Source organism: Taudactylus pleione, unplaced genomic scaffold, assembly GCF_031769625.1.
Source record: "Taudactylus pleione unplaced genomic scaffold, aTauple2 ptg000469l, whole genome shotgun sequence".
NCBI lineage: Eukaryota > Metazoa > Chordata > Amphibia > Anura > Myobatrachidae > Taudactylus > Taudactylus pleione.
Genome location: NW_028284871.1, coordinates 815,661 through 831,448, shown reverse-complemented (window position 1 = coordinate 831,448; position 15,788 = coordinate 815,661). Strand labels below are relative to the sequence as shown.

At 50.4% G+C, this 15,788-nt stretch overlaps 1 protein-coding gene across 2 annotated transcripts in view; it reads right to left on the bottom strand.

Annotated features, from left to right (window-relative positions):
• Positions 1-1,668: 1,668 nt before the first annotated feature.
• The window catches only part of TSTD1 (thiosulfate sulfurtransferase like domain containing 1), an 88,978-nt gene continuing 74,858 nt past the window's right edge, over positions 1,669-15,788 (bottom strand). For both annotated transcript variants that reach the window (XM_088448867.1, XM_088448869.1), the window contains exons 3-4: positions 9,539-9,704; positions 1,669-2,963 (exon numbers count right to left, since the gene is read on the bottom strand). In XM_088448867.1, coding sequence (XP_088304993.1) covers positions 2,909-2,963; positions 9,539-9,704 — 221 coding nt within the window. In that variant the 3' untranslated portion in view covers positions 1,669-2,908. The remainder of the gene's footprint in view (positions 2,964-9,538; positions 9,705-15,788) is intronic.

Sequence of the window (15,788 nt, the reverse complement as noted above, 5' to 3'; positions counted from 1 at the left end):
GGATCAGGAATGACTTATCGGTCAGTGCAAACGCCACAGGGGATCAGGAATGACTTATCGGTCAGTGCAGACGCCACAGGGGATCAGGAATGACTGATCGGTCAGTGCAGACGCCACAGGGGATCAGGAATGACTTATCGGTCAGTGCAGACGCTACAGAGGATCAGGAATGACTTATCGGTCAGTGCAGACGCCACAGGGGACCAGGAATGACTGATCGGTCAGTGCAGACGCTACCGGGGATCAGGAATGACTTATCGGTCAGTGCAGACGCTACAGAGGATCAGGAATGACTTATCGGTCAATGCAGACGCTACAGGGGATCAGGAATGACTTATCGGTCAGTGCAGACGCTACAGGGGATCAGGAATGACTGATCGGTCAGTGCAGACGCTACAGGGGATCAGGAATGACTTATCGGTCAGTGCAGACGCTACAGGGGATCAGGAATGACTTATCGGTCAGTGCAGACGCTACAGGGGATCAGGAATGACTGATCGGTCAGTGCAGACGCTACAGGGGATCAGGAATGACTGATCGGCCAGTGCAGACGCTACAGAGGATCAGGAATGACTTATCGGTCAGTGCAGACGCTACAGGGGATCAGGAATGACTGATCGGTCAGTGCAGACGCTACAGGGGATCAGGAATGACTGATCGGTCAGTGCAGACGCCACAGGGGATCAGGAATGACTGATCGGTCATTGCAGACGCTACAGAGGATAAGGAATGACTGATCGGTCAGTGCAGACGCTACAGGGGATCAGGAATGACTGATCGGTCAGTGCAGGCACTACAGGGAACCAGGAATGACTGATCGGTCAGTGCAGGCACTACAGGGGATCAGGAATGACTCATCGGTCAGTGCAGACGCTACAGGGGATCAGGAATGACTGATCGGTCAGTGCAGGCACTACAGGGGACCAGGAATGACTGATCGGTCAGTGCAGACGCTACAGGGGATCAGGAATGACTGATCGGTCAGTGCAGACGCCACAGGGGATCAGGAATGACTTATCGGTCATTGCAGACGCTACAGAGGATAAGGAATGACTGATCGGTCAGTGCAGACGCTACAGGGGATCAGGAATGACTGATCGGTCAGTGCAGGCACTACAGGGGACCAGGAATGACTGATCGGTCAGTGCAGGCACTACAGGGGATCAGGAATGACTGATCGGTCAGTGCAGACGCTACAGGGGATCAGGAATGACTGATCGGTCAGTGCAAGCGCTACAGGGGACCAGGAATGACTGATCGGTCAGTGCAGGCACTACAGGGGATCAGGAATGACTGATCGGTCAGTGCAGACGCTACAGGGGATCAGGAATGACTGATCGGTCAGTGCAGATGCTACAGGGGATCAGGAATGACGGTACGATTACAATATTGTAATGGTACTGGCTTTCCTAATCGCGCAGTGTGTATGCACCTTACAGTAAGTGTTAAATCTTCTCAGCCATAAGGACAGTGAATGTTGCTTGTGCTATACTTTTAATGGGCATTTTGTACCTTTTAGTTAGACAGCAACAAAGACATTTTTTTTTTTTTTAAACTTCGACAAAATTTAACACCTGCCAAATATAATGAGTGTCCTGAGGTCCTGAGGTCCACTCACACGTCACAAATGAGGCTAAACAGAGAAATCATATGCGAAAAAACAAAACCTTAAAAAAACGTTACTTTATTGAATGAGGTATTTGTGAAGTGATAAGATAACAGTAATATTCACAGCATTGGGTACAACATTCAGTCACCATCTGCTTGTCTAGATAAGTAACCTCCGCCAGACGAGGCATGGTATTATTACAGGTTATTAGTGTCCTGCTATGGCCAGACAAGGCATGGTATTATTCCAGGTTATTAGTGTCCTGCTATAGACCAGACAAGGCATGGTATTATTCCAGGTTATTAGTGTCCTGCTATAGACCAGACGAGGCATGGTATTATTCCAGGTTATTATTGTCCTGCTATAGGCCAGACGAGGCATGGTATTATTCCAGGTTATTAGTGTCCTGCTATAGACCAGACAAGGCATGGTATTATTCCAGGTTATTAGTGTCCTGCTATAGACCAGACAAGGCATGGTATTATTCCAGGTTATTAGTGTCCTGCTATAGGCCAGACAAGGCATGGTATTATTCCAGGTTATTATTGTCCTGCTATAGGCCAGACGAGGCATGGTATTATTCCAGGTTATTAGTGTCCTGCTATAGACCAGACGAGGCATGGTATTATTCCAGGTTATTAGTGTCCTGCTATAGACCAGACGAGGCATGGTATTATTACAGGTTATTAGTGTCCTGCTATGGCCAGACAAGGCATGGTATTATTCTAGGTTATTAGTGTCCTGCTATAGACCAGACAAGGCATGGTATTATTACAGGTTATTAGTGTCCTGCTATAGACCAGACAAGGCATGGTATTATTCCAGGTTATTAGTGTCCTGCTATAGACCAGACAAGGCATGGTATTATTCCAGGTTATTATTGTCCTGCTATGGACCAGACAAGGCATGGTATTATTCCAGGTTATTAGTGTCCTGCTATAGACCAGACAAGGCATGGTATTATTCCAGGTTATTAGTGTCCTGCTATAGACCAGACAAGGCATGGTATTATTCCAGGTTATTAGTGTCCTGCTATAGACCAGACAAGGCTTGGTATTATTCCAGGTTATTATTGTCCTGCTATGGACCAGACAAGGCATGGTATTATTCCAGGTTATTAGTGTCCTGCTATAGACCAGACAAGGCATGGTATTATTCCAGGTTATTAGTGTCCTGCTATAGACCAGACATAAGTGTAATGTTTCTAGAGAAATTGTATTTGTAACGTCCTTAGAGGTTAATGACATTTGTATTCCAGCACTGAAAGAAATGCGTCTGATTAGCTGTATGTAGGTGTAGTCATTTTCCTTCCTTCTCAGCCCACTCTCTGTAGCCACCTAGGTAATTGCGGGCACTGGAACACAGAAAGACAATGGTCACATGACCTACAAGCCACACTGCAAACTAACTGGTATACCTGTATGTGACAGGAGCAGGGCTGTAAGAGAGACACAGTGGGCACATGCCCTGTGATGGGTCTATAGGAGACACGTGCCCCGTGATGGGTCTATAGGAAACACGTGCCCCATGATGGGTCTATAGGAGACACGTGCCCGTGATGGGTCTATAGGAGACACGTGCCCCATGATGGGTCTATAGGAGACACGTGCCCCGTGATGGGTCTATAGGAGACACGTGGCCCGTGATGGGTCTATAGGAGACACGTGCCCCGTGATGGGTCTATAGGAAACACGTGCCCCGTGATGGGTCTATAGGAGACACGTGCCCCGTGATGGGTCTATAGGAGACACGTGGCCCGTGATGGGTATACAGGAGACACGTGCCCCGTGAAGGGTTTACAGGAGACACGTGTCCCGTGATGGGTATACAGGAGACACGTGGCCCGTGATGGGTATACAGGAGACACGTGCCCCGTGATGGGTATATAGGAGACACGTGCCCGTGATGGGTATATAGGAGACACGTGCCCCGTGATGGGTATATAGGAGACACGTGGCCCGTGATGGGTATATAGGAGACACGTGCCCCGTGATGGGTGTATAGGAGACACGTGCCCCGTGATGGGTGTAAAGGTGACACGTGCCCCGTGATGGGTATATAGGTGACACGTGCCCCGTGATGGGTGTATAGGAGACACGTGCCCCGTGATGGGTCCATAGGAGACACGTGCCTGTGATAGGTCTATAAGAAACACGTGCCCCGTGATGGGTCTGTTGGAGACACGTGCCCCGTGATGGGTCTGTAGGAGACACGTGCCCCGTGATGGGTATGTAGGAGACACGTGCCCCGTGATGGGTAGATAGGAGACACGTGGCCCGTGATGGGTAGATAGGAGACACGTGGCCCGTGATGGGTTTATGAGAGACACGTGCCCCGTGATGGGTATATAGGAGACACGTGCCCGTGATGGGTATATAGGTGACACGTGCCCCGTGATGGGTGTATAGGTGACATGTGCCCCGTGATGGGTCCATAGGAGACACGTCCCCCGAGATGGGTATATAGGAGACACGTGCCCCGTGATGGGTATATAGGAGACACACGTGCCCCGTTATGGGTATATAGGAGACACGTGCCCCGTGAAGGGTGTATAGGTGACAAGTGCCCGTAATGGGTGTATAGGTGACACGTGCCCTGTGATTCGTGTATAGGAGACACGTGCTCTATATTGGGCATATATATGAGACACATGCCCTTTGATGGGTGTATAGGAGACACGAGCCCCGTGATGGGTGTATAGGAGACACCTACCCCGTGATGGGTATATAGGAGACACGTGCCCCGTGATGGGTGTATAGGTGACACGTGCCCCTTGACGGGTGTATAGGTGACACGTGCTCTGTATTGGGTATATATATGAGACACATGCCCTGTGATGGTTGTATAGGAGACACGTGTCCAGTGATGGGTGTATAGGAGACACGTGCCCCGTGATGGGTCTATAGGAGACACGTGGCCCGTGATGGGTCTGTAGGAGGCACGTGCCCCGTGATGGGTCTGTAGGAGACATGCCCCGTGATGGGTCTGTAGGAGACACGTGCCCCGTGATGGGTCTGTAGGAGACACGTGCCCCGTGATGGGTATATAGGAGACACGTGCCCCGTGATGGGTATATAGGAGACACGTGCCCCGTGATGGGTATATAGGAGACACGTGCCCCGTGATGGGTAGATAGGAGACACGTGGCCCGTGATGGGTTTATGAGAGACACGTGCCCCGTGATGGGTATATAGGAGACACGTGCCCGTGATGGGTATATAGGTGACACGTGCCCCGTGATGGGTGTATAGGTGAAACGTGCCCCGTGATGGGTCCATAGGAGACACGTCCCCCGAGATGGGTCCATAGGAGACACGTGCCTCGTGGTGGGTCTATAGGATACACGTGCTCCGTGATGGGTCTATAGGAGACACGTGCCCCGTGATGGGTCTGTAGGAGACACGTGCCCCGTGATGGGTCTGTAGGAGACACATGCCCCGTGATGGGTCTGTAGGAGACACGTGCCCGTGATCGGTCTGTAGGAGACACGTGCCCCGTGATGGGTATATAGGAGACACGTGCCCCGTGATGGGTATATAGGAGACACGTGCCCCGTTATGGGTATATAGGAGACACGTGCCCCGTGAAGGGTGTATAGGTGACACGTGCCCGTAATGGGTGTATAGGTGACACGTGCCCTGTGATTCGTGTATAGGAGACACGTGCTCTTTATTGGGCATATATATGAGACACATGCCCTTTGATGGGTGTATAGGAGACACGAGCCCCGTGATGGGTGTATAGGAGACACCTACCCCGTGATGGGTATATAGGAGACACGTGCCCCGTCATGGGTGTATAGGTGACACGTGCCCCGTGACGGGTGTATAGGTGACACGTGCTCTGTATTGGGTATATATATGAGACACATGCCCTGTGATGGTTGTATAGGAGACACGTGTCCAGTGATGGGTGTATAGGAGACACGTGCCCCGTGATGGGTCTATAGGAGACACGTGGCCCGTGATGGGTCTGTAGGAGGCACGTGCCCCGTGATGGGTCTGTAGGAGACACGTGCCCTGTGATGGGTCTGTAGGAGACACGTGCCCCGTGATGGGTATATAGGAGACACGTGCCCCGTGATGGGTATATAGGAGACACGTGCCTCGTGATGGGTATATAGGAGACACGTGCCCGTGATGGGTATAAAGGAGACACGTGCCCCGTGATGGGTCCATAGGAGACACGTGCCCCATGATGGGTATATAGGAGACACGTTCCCTGTAATGGGTATATGGGAGACACATGCCCCGTGATGGGTATATAGGTGACACGTGCCCCGTGATGGGTCCATAGGAGACACGTCCCCCGAGATGGGTCCATAGGAGACATGTGCCTCGTGATGGGTCTATAGGAAACACGTGCTCCGTGATGGGTCTATAGGAGACACGTGCCCCGTGATGGGTCTGTAGGAGACACGTGCCCCGTGATGGGTCTGTAGGAGACACGTGCCCCGTGATGGGTGTATAGGTGACACGTGCTCTGTATTGGGTATATATATGAGACACATGCCCTGTGATGGTTGTATAGGAGACACGTGTCCAGTGATGGGTGTATAGGAGACACGTGCCCCGTGATGGGTCTATAGGAGACACGTGGCCCGTGATGGGTCTGTAGGAGGCACGTGCCCCGTGATGGGTCTGTAGGAGACACATGCCCCGTGATGGGTCTGTAGGAGACACGTGCCCCGTGATGGGTATATAGGAGACACGTGCCCCGTGATGGGTATATAGGAGACACGTGCCCCGTGATGGGTATATAGGAGACACGTGCCCCGTGATGGGTATAAAGGAGACACGTGCCCCGTGATGGGTCCATAGGAGACACGTGCCCCATGATGGGTATATAGGAGACACGTTCCCTGTAATGGGTATATAGGAGACACATGCCCCGTGATGGGTGTATAGGTGACACGTGCCCTTTGGTGTATAGGAGACACGTGCTCTGTATTGGGCATATATATGACACATGCCCTTTGATGGGTGTATAGGAGACACGAGCCCCGTGATGGGTATATAGGAGACACGTGCCCCGTGATGGGTATATAGGAGATACGTGCCCCGTGATGGGTGTATAGGTGACACGTGCCCCGTGACGGGTGTATAGGTGACACGTGCTCTGTATTGGGTATATATATGAGACACATGCCCTGTGTTGGGTGTATAGGAGAAACGTGTATAGTGATGGGTGTATAGGAGACACGTGCCCCGTGATGGGTCTGTAGGAGACACGTGCCCCGTGATGGGTATATAGGAGACATGTGCCCCGTGATGGGTATATAGGAGACACGTGGCCCGTAATGGGTATATAGGAGCCACGTGCCCCGTGATGGGTAGAAAGGAGACACGTGCCCGTGATGGGTGTATAGGTAACACGTGCCCCGTGATGGGTGTATAGGTGACACGTGCCCTGTGATGGGTATATAGGAGACACGTGCTCTGTATTGGGTATATATATGAGACACGTGTCCAGAGATGGGTGTATAGGAGACACGTGCTCTGTATTGGGCATATATATGACACATGCCCTTTGATGGGTGTATAGGAGACACGTGTCCAGTGATGGGTGTATAGGAGACACGAGCCCCGTGATGGGTATATAGGAGACACGTGCCCCGTGATGGGTATATAGGAGATACGTGCCCGTGATGGGTGTATCGGTGACACGTGCCCCGTGACGGGTGTATAGGTGACACGTGCTCTGTATTGGGTATATATATGAGACACATGCCCTGTGTTGGGTGTATAGGAGAAACGTGTATAGTGATGGGTGTATAGGAGACACGTGCCCCGTGATGGGTCTGTAGGAGAGACGTGCCCCGTGATGGGTATATAGGAGACATGTGCCCGTGATGGGTATATAGGAGACACGTGGCCCGTAATGGGTATATAGGAGACACGTGCCCCGTGATGGGTAGAAAGGAGACACGTGCCCCGTGATGGGTGTATAGGTGACACGTGCCCCGTGATGGGTGTATAGGTGACACGTGCCCTGTGATGGGTATATAGGAGACACGTGCCCTGTATTGGGTATATATATGAGACACGTGTCCAGAGATGGGTGTATAGGAGACACGAGCCCCGTGATGGGTATATAGGAGACACGTGCCCCGTGATGGGTGTGTAGGTGACCCGTACCCCGTGATGGGTGTATAGGAGACACGTGACCCGTGATGGATGTATAGGAGACAAATGCCCTGTGATGGGTGTATAGGAGATATGTACCCCGTGATGGATGTATAGGAGACACGTGCCCTGTGATGGGTGTATAGGAGACACGTGCCCTGTGATGGGTGTATAGGAGACACGTGCCCTGCAATGGGTATATAGGTGACACGTGCCCTGCGATGGGTATATAGGTGACACGTGCCTTGTGATGGGTATATAGGAGACATGTGACCTGTGATGGGTATATAGTAGACTTGTGCCCTGTGATGGGTATATAGGTGATACATGCCCTGTGATGGGTATAAGTTTGAGACACATGCCCTGTGATGGGTATATATATGAGACACGTGCCCTGTGATGGGTATATAGGTGACTCATGCCCTGTGATGGGTTTATATATGAGACACGTCCCCTGTGATGGGTATATAGGTGACACATGCCCTGTGATGTGTATATAGGTGACATGTGCCCTGTGATGGGTATATAGGTGATTCATGCCCTGTGATGGTATATAGGTGACATGTGCCCTGTGATGGGTATGTAGGTGACTCATGCCATGTGATGAGTATAAAGGTGACACGTACCCTGTGATGGGTATATAGGTGACACGTGCCCTGTGATGGGTATATAGTTGACACGTGCCCTGTGATGGGTATATTGGTGACTCGTGCCCTGTGATTGGTATATTGGTGACTCGTTCCCTGTGATGGGTATATAGGTGACACGTGCCCTGTGATGGGTATATAGGTGACACGTGCCCTGTGATGGGTATATAGGTGACACGTGCCCTGTGATGGGTATATTGGTGACTCGCGCCCTGTGATGGGTATATAGGTGACACATGCCCTGTGATGGGTATATAGGTGACACGTGCCCTGTGATGGGTATATTGGTGACTCGTGCCCTCTGATGGGTATATAGGTGACACGTGTCCTGTGATGGGTGTATAGGTGACTCGTGTCCTGTGATGGGTGTATAGGTGACTCGTGCCCTGTGATGGGTGTTTAGGTGACTCGTGCCCTGTGATGGGAATATTGATGACTCGTGCCCTGTGATGGGTATATAGGTGACACGTGCCCTGTGATGGGTATATGGGTGACTCGTGCCCTGTGATGGGTATATAGGCGACACGTGCCCTGTGATGGGTATATAGGTGACACGTGCCCTGTGATGTGTATATAGGTGACACGTGCCCTGTGATGGGTATATTGGCGACACGTGTCCTGTGATGGGTATATAGGTGACACGTGCCCTGTGATCGGTATATAGGTGACTCGTGACATGTGATGGGTATATAGGTGACTCGTGCCCTGTGATGGGTATATAGGCGACTCGTGCCCTGTGATGGGTATGTAGGCGTCTCATGCCCTGTGATGGGTATGTAGGCGTCTCATGCCCTGTGATGGGTATGTAGGCGACTCGTGCCCTGTGATGGGTATGTAGGTGACTCATGTCCTGTGATGGGTATGTAGGTGACACGTGCCCTATGATGGGTATATAGGTGACTCATGCCTTGTGATGGGTATATAGGTGACTCATGCCCTGTGATGGGTATGTAGGTGACACGTGCCCTGTGATGAGTATATAGGAGACATGTGCCATGTGATGGGTATATAGGTGACTCATACCCTGTGATGTGTATATTTGGGACATGTGCCCAGTGATGGGTATATAGGGGTCACGTGCCCTGTGATGGCTATATAGGAGACACGTGTCCTGTGATGGGTATATAGGTGACACAAGCCTCTTATAAGATACCTACTGCTGGTAACCCAGTCCGGCAGCGATCTCGGTGGCCCGTTGGCCTCTTTTGCCCATCTGGCAGTGAAACACCAGGTTGTGGTCATCGTCCAGCCTGGGCTTGTCCACTTTGTACATCTCTTTAAAAGAGTCTGGGTCCATCTTCAGAGCGTCTTCTATCTCAGTGACTGAAAGACACAAACATTGGGCCGGATTCAGCACTGATCACAATTACCACAACATACACAGATGGGTATATAGGAGACCCTGCCAATTACAGGCGACTCATGCCCTGTGATGGGTATATAGGTAACTCGTGCCCTGGGGTGGGTATATAGGTGACTCGTGCCCTGTGATGGGTATAAAGGTGACTCATGTCCTGTGATGGGTATATAGGAGACATCTGCCCTGTGATGGGTATATAGGAGACATCTGCCCTGTGATGGGTATATAGGAGACACCTGCCCTGTGATGGGTATATAGGAGACACGTGCCCTGTGATGGGTGTATAGGAGACACGTGCCCTGTGATGGGTGTATAGGAGACACGTGCCCTGTGATGGGTGTATAGGAGACACGTGTCCTGTGATGGGTGTATAGGAGACACGTGCCCTGTGATGGTTATATAGGAGACTTCTGCCCTGTGATGGGTATATAGGAGACACGTGCCCTGAGATGGGTATATAGGAGACACGTGCCCTGTGATGGGTATATAGGAGACACGTGCCCTGTGATGGGTATATAGGAGACACGTGCCCTGTGATGGGTATATAGGAGACACCTGCCCTGTGATGGGTATATAGGAGACACCTGCCCTGTGATGGGTATATAGGAGACACCTGCCCTGTGATGGGTATATAGGAGACACGTGCCCTGTGATCGGTATATAGGAGACACGTGCCCTGCGATGGGTATATAGGTGACACGTGCCCTGCAATGGGTATATAGGAGACATGTGTCCTGTGATGGGTATATAGGTGACATGTTCCCTGTGATGGGTATATAGGAGACATCTGCCCTGTGATGGGTATATAGGTGACTTGTTGCCTGTAATTGGTATATAGGAGACATCTGCCCTGTGATGGGTATATAGGTGTCTCGTGCCCTGTAATTGGTATATAGGAGACATGTGCCCTGTCATGGGTATATAGGAGACATCTGCCCTGTATTGGGTATATAGGAGACATCTGCCCTGTGATGGATATAAAGGAGACATCTGCCCTGTGATGGGTATATAGGAGACATCTGCCCTGTGATGGGTATATAGGTGACTCCTGCCCTGTGATGGGTATATAGGAGACATCTGCCCTGTGATGGGTATATAGGAGACACGTGCCCTGTGATGGGTATATAGGAGACACGTGCCCTGTGATGGGTATATAGGAGACACGTGCCCTGTGATGGGTTTATATGAGACACGTGCCCTGTGATGGGTTTATAGGAGACACGTGCCTTGTGATGGGTTTATAGGAGACACGTGCCCTGTGATGGGTATATAGGAGACACGTGCCCTGTGATGGGTTTATAGGAGACACCTGCCCTGTGATGGGTATATAGGAGACACGTGCCCTGTGATCGGTATATAGGAGACACGTGTCCTGTGATGGGTATATAGGAGACACGTGCCGTGTGATGGGTATATAGGAGACACGCACCCTGTGATGGGTATATAGGAGACATGTGTCCTGTGATGGGTATATAGGTGACATGTGCCCTGTGATGGGTATATAGGAGACATCTGCCCTGTGATGGGTATATAGGTGACTCGTGCCCTGTAATTGGTATATAGGAGACATCTGCCCTGTGATGGGTATATAGGTGTCTCGTGCCCTGTAATGGGTATATAGGAGACATGTGCCCTGTGATGGGTATATAGGAGACATTTGCCCTGTGATGGTTATATAGGAGACATCTGCCCTGTGATGGTTATATAGGAGACATCATCCCTGTGATGGGTATATAGGAGACATCTGCCTTGTGATGCGTATATTGGAGACATCTGCCCTGTGATGGGTATATAATAGACATCTGCCCTGTGATGGGTATATAGGTGACTCGTGCCCTGTGATGGGTAAATAGGAGACACCTGCCCTGTGATGGGTATATAGGAGACACGTACCCTGTAATCGGTATATAGGAGACACGTGCCCTGTGATCGGTATATAGGAGACACGTGCCCTGTGATGGGTATATAGGAGACACGTACCCTGTGATGGGTATATAGGAGACATGTGTCCTGTAATGGGTATATAGGTGACATGTGCCCTGTGATGGGTATATAGGAGAAATCTGCCCTGTGATGCGTATATAGGTGACTCGTGCCCTGTAATGGGTATATAGGAGACATCTGGCCTGTGATGGGTATATAGGAGACATCTGGCCTGTGATGGGTATATAGGAGACATCTGCCCTGTGATGGTATATAGGAGACATCTGCCCTGTGATGGCTATATAGGTGACTCATGCCCTGTGATGGGAATATAGGAGACACCTGCCCTGTGATGGTTATATTGGAGACACGTACCCTGTGATGGGTATATAGGAGACACGTGCCCTGTGATGGGTATATAGGTGACACGTGCCCTGTGATGGGTATATAGGAGACACGTGCCCTGTGATGGGTATATAGGTGACACGTGCCCTGTGATGGGTATATAGGAGACACGTGCCCTGTGATCGGTATATAGGAGACACGTGCCCTGTGATCGGTACATAGGAGACACGTGCCCTGTGATGGGTATATAGGAGACACGTGCCCTGTGATGGGTTTATAGGAGACACGTGCCCTGTGATGGGTTTATAGGAGACACGTGCCCTGTGATGGGTTTATAGGAGACACGTGCCCTGTGATGGGTATATAGGAGACACGTGCCCTGTGATGGGTTTATAGGAGACACCTGCCCTGTGATGGGTATATAGGAGACACGTGCCCTGTTATCGGTATATAGGAGACACGTGCCCTGTGATGGGTATATAGGAGACACGTGCCATGTGATGGGTATATAGGAGACACGCACCCTGTGATGGGTATATAGGAGACATGTGTCCTGTGATGGGTATATAGGTGACATGTGCCCTGTGATGGGTATATAGGAGACATCTGCCCTGTGATGGGTATATAGGTGACTCGTGCCCTGTAATTGGTATATAGGAGACATCTGCCCTGTGATGGGTATATAGGTGTCTCGTGCCCTGTGATGGGTATATAGGAGACATCTGCCCTGTGATGGGTATATAGGAGACATCTTCCCTGTGATGGGTATATAGGAGACATCTTTCTTTTGATGCTTATTTTGGAGACATCTGCCCTGTGATGGGTATATAGGAGACATCTGCCCTGTGATGGGTATATAGGAGACATCTGCCCTGTGATGGGTATATAGGTGACTCGTGCCCTGTGATGGGTAAATAGGAGACACCTGCCCTGTGATGGGTATATAGGAGACACGTACCCTGTGATCGGTATATAGGAGACACGTGCCCTGTGATGGGTATATAGGAGACATCTGCCCTGTGATGGGTATATAGGAGACACGTACCCTGTGATGGGTATATAGGAGACATGTGTCCTGTAATGGGTATATAGGTGACATGTGCCCTGTGATGGGTATATAGGAGAAATCTGCCCTGTGATGCGTATATAGGTGACTCGTGCCCTGTAATGGGTATATAGGAGACATCTGCCCTGTGATGGGTATATAGGAGACATCTGCCCTGTGATGGGTATATAGGAGACATCTGCCCTGTGATGGTATATAGGAGACATCTGCCCTGTGATGGCTATATAGGTGACTCATGCCCTGTGATGGGAATATAGGAGACACCTGCCCTGTGATGGTTATATTGGAGACACGTACCCTGTGATGGGTATATAGGTGACACGTGCCCTGTGATCGGTATATAGGAGACACGTGCCCTGAGATCGGTACATAGGAGACACGTGCCCTGTGATTGGTATATAGGAGACATGTGCCCTGTGATGGGTATATAGGAGACATCTGCCCTGTGATCGGTATATAGGAGACACGTGCCCTGTGATGGATATATAGGAGACATCTGCCCTGTGATGGGTATTTAGGAGACACGTGCCCTGTGATGGGTATATAGGAGACACGTGCCCTGTGATGTGTATATAGGTGACTCGTGCCCTGTGATGGGTATATAGGAGACACCTGCCCTGCGATGGGTATATAGGAGACACCTGCCCTGTGATGGGTATATAGTAGACACGTGCCCTGTGATTGGTATATAGGAGACACGTGCCCTGTGATCGGTATATATGAGACACGTGCCCTGTGATCGGTATATAGGAGACACGCGCCCTGTGATGGGTATATAGGAGACACGCACCCTGCGATGGGTATATAGGAGACATGTGTGCTGCGATGGGTATATAGGTGACATGTGCCCTGTGATGGGTATATAGGAGACATCTGCCCTGTGATGGGTATATAGGTGACTCGTTGCCTGTAATTGGTATATATGAGACATCTGTCCTGTGATGGGTATATAGGTGTCTCGTGCGGTATATAGGAGACATGTGCCCTGTGATGGGTATATATGAGACATCTGCCCTGTGATTTGTATATAGGAGATATCTGCCCTGTGATCGGTATATAGGAGACATCTGCCCTGTGATGGGTATATAGGAGACATCTGCCCTGTGATGGGTATATAGGAGACACGTACCCTGTGATCGGTATATAGGAGACACGCGCCCTGTGATGGGTATATAGGAGACACGCACCCTGTGATGGGTATATAGGAGACACGCTCCCTGTGATGGGTATATAGGAGACATGTGTCCTGTGATGGGTATATAGGTGACATGTGCCCTGTGATGGGTATATAGGAGACATCTGCCCTGTGATGGGTATATAGGTGACTCGTGCCCTGTAATGGGTATATAGGAGACATCTGCCCTGTGATGGGTATATAGGTGTCTCGTGCCCTGTAATTGGTATATAGGAGACATGTGCCCTGTCATGGGTATATAGGAGACATCTGCCCTGTCATGGGTATATAGGAGACATCTGCCCTGTGATGGGTATATAGGAGACATCTGCCCTGTGATGGATATATAGGAGACATCTGCCCTGTGATGGGTATATAGGAGACATCTGCCCTGTGATCGGTATATAGGTGACTCGTGCCCTGTGATGGGTATATAGGAGACACCTGCCCTGTGATGGGTATATAGGAGACACGTACCCTGTGATCGGTATATAGGAGACACGTGCCCTGTGATCGGTATATAGGAGACACGTACCCTGTGATCGGTATATAGGAGACACGTGCCCTGTGATCGGTATATAGGAGACACGTGCCCTGTGATGGGTATATAGGAGACACGTACCCTGTGATGGGTTTATAGGAGACATGTGTCCTGTAATTGGTATATAGGTGACATGTGCCCTGTGATGGGTATATAGGAGACATCTGCCCTGTGATGGGTATATAGGTGACATGTGCCCTGTGATGGGTATATAGGAGACATCTGCCCTGTGATGGGTATATAGGTGACTCGTGCCCTGTAATGGGTATATAGGAGACATCTGCCCTGTGATGCGTATATAGGTGACTCCTGCCCTGTAATGGGTATATAGGAGACATCTGCCCTGTGATGGGTATATAGGAGACATCTGCCCTGTGATGGGTATATAGGAGATATCTGCCCTGTGATGGTATATAGGAGACATCTGCCCTGTGATGGCTATATAGGTGACTCATGCCCTGTGATGGGAATATAGGAGACACCTGCCCTGTGATGGTTATATTGGAGACACGTACCCTGTGATGGGTATATAGGAGACACGTGCCCTGTGATGGGTATATTGGTGACACGTGCCCTGTGATGGGTATATAGGAGACACGTGCCCTGTGATCGGTATATAGGAGACTTGTGCCCTGTGATCGGTACATAGGAGACACGTGCCCTGTGATAGGTATATAGGAGACATGTGCCCTGTGATAGGTATATAGGAGACATCTGCCCTGTGATCGGTATATAGGAGACACGTGCCCTGTGATGGATATATAGGAGACATCTGCCCTGTGATGGGTATATAGGAGACACCTGCCCTGTGATGGGTATATAGGAGACACGTGCCCTGTGATGGGTATATAGGAGACACGTGCCCTGTGATGGGTATATAGGAGACACGTGCCCTGTGATGGGTATATAGGAGACACGTGCCCTGTAATGGGTATTAAGGAGACACGTGCCCTGTGATGTGTATATAGGTGACTCGTGCCCTGTGATGGGTATATAGG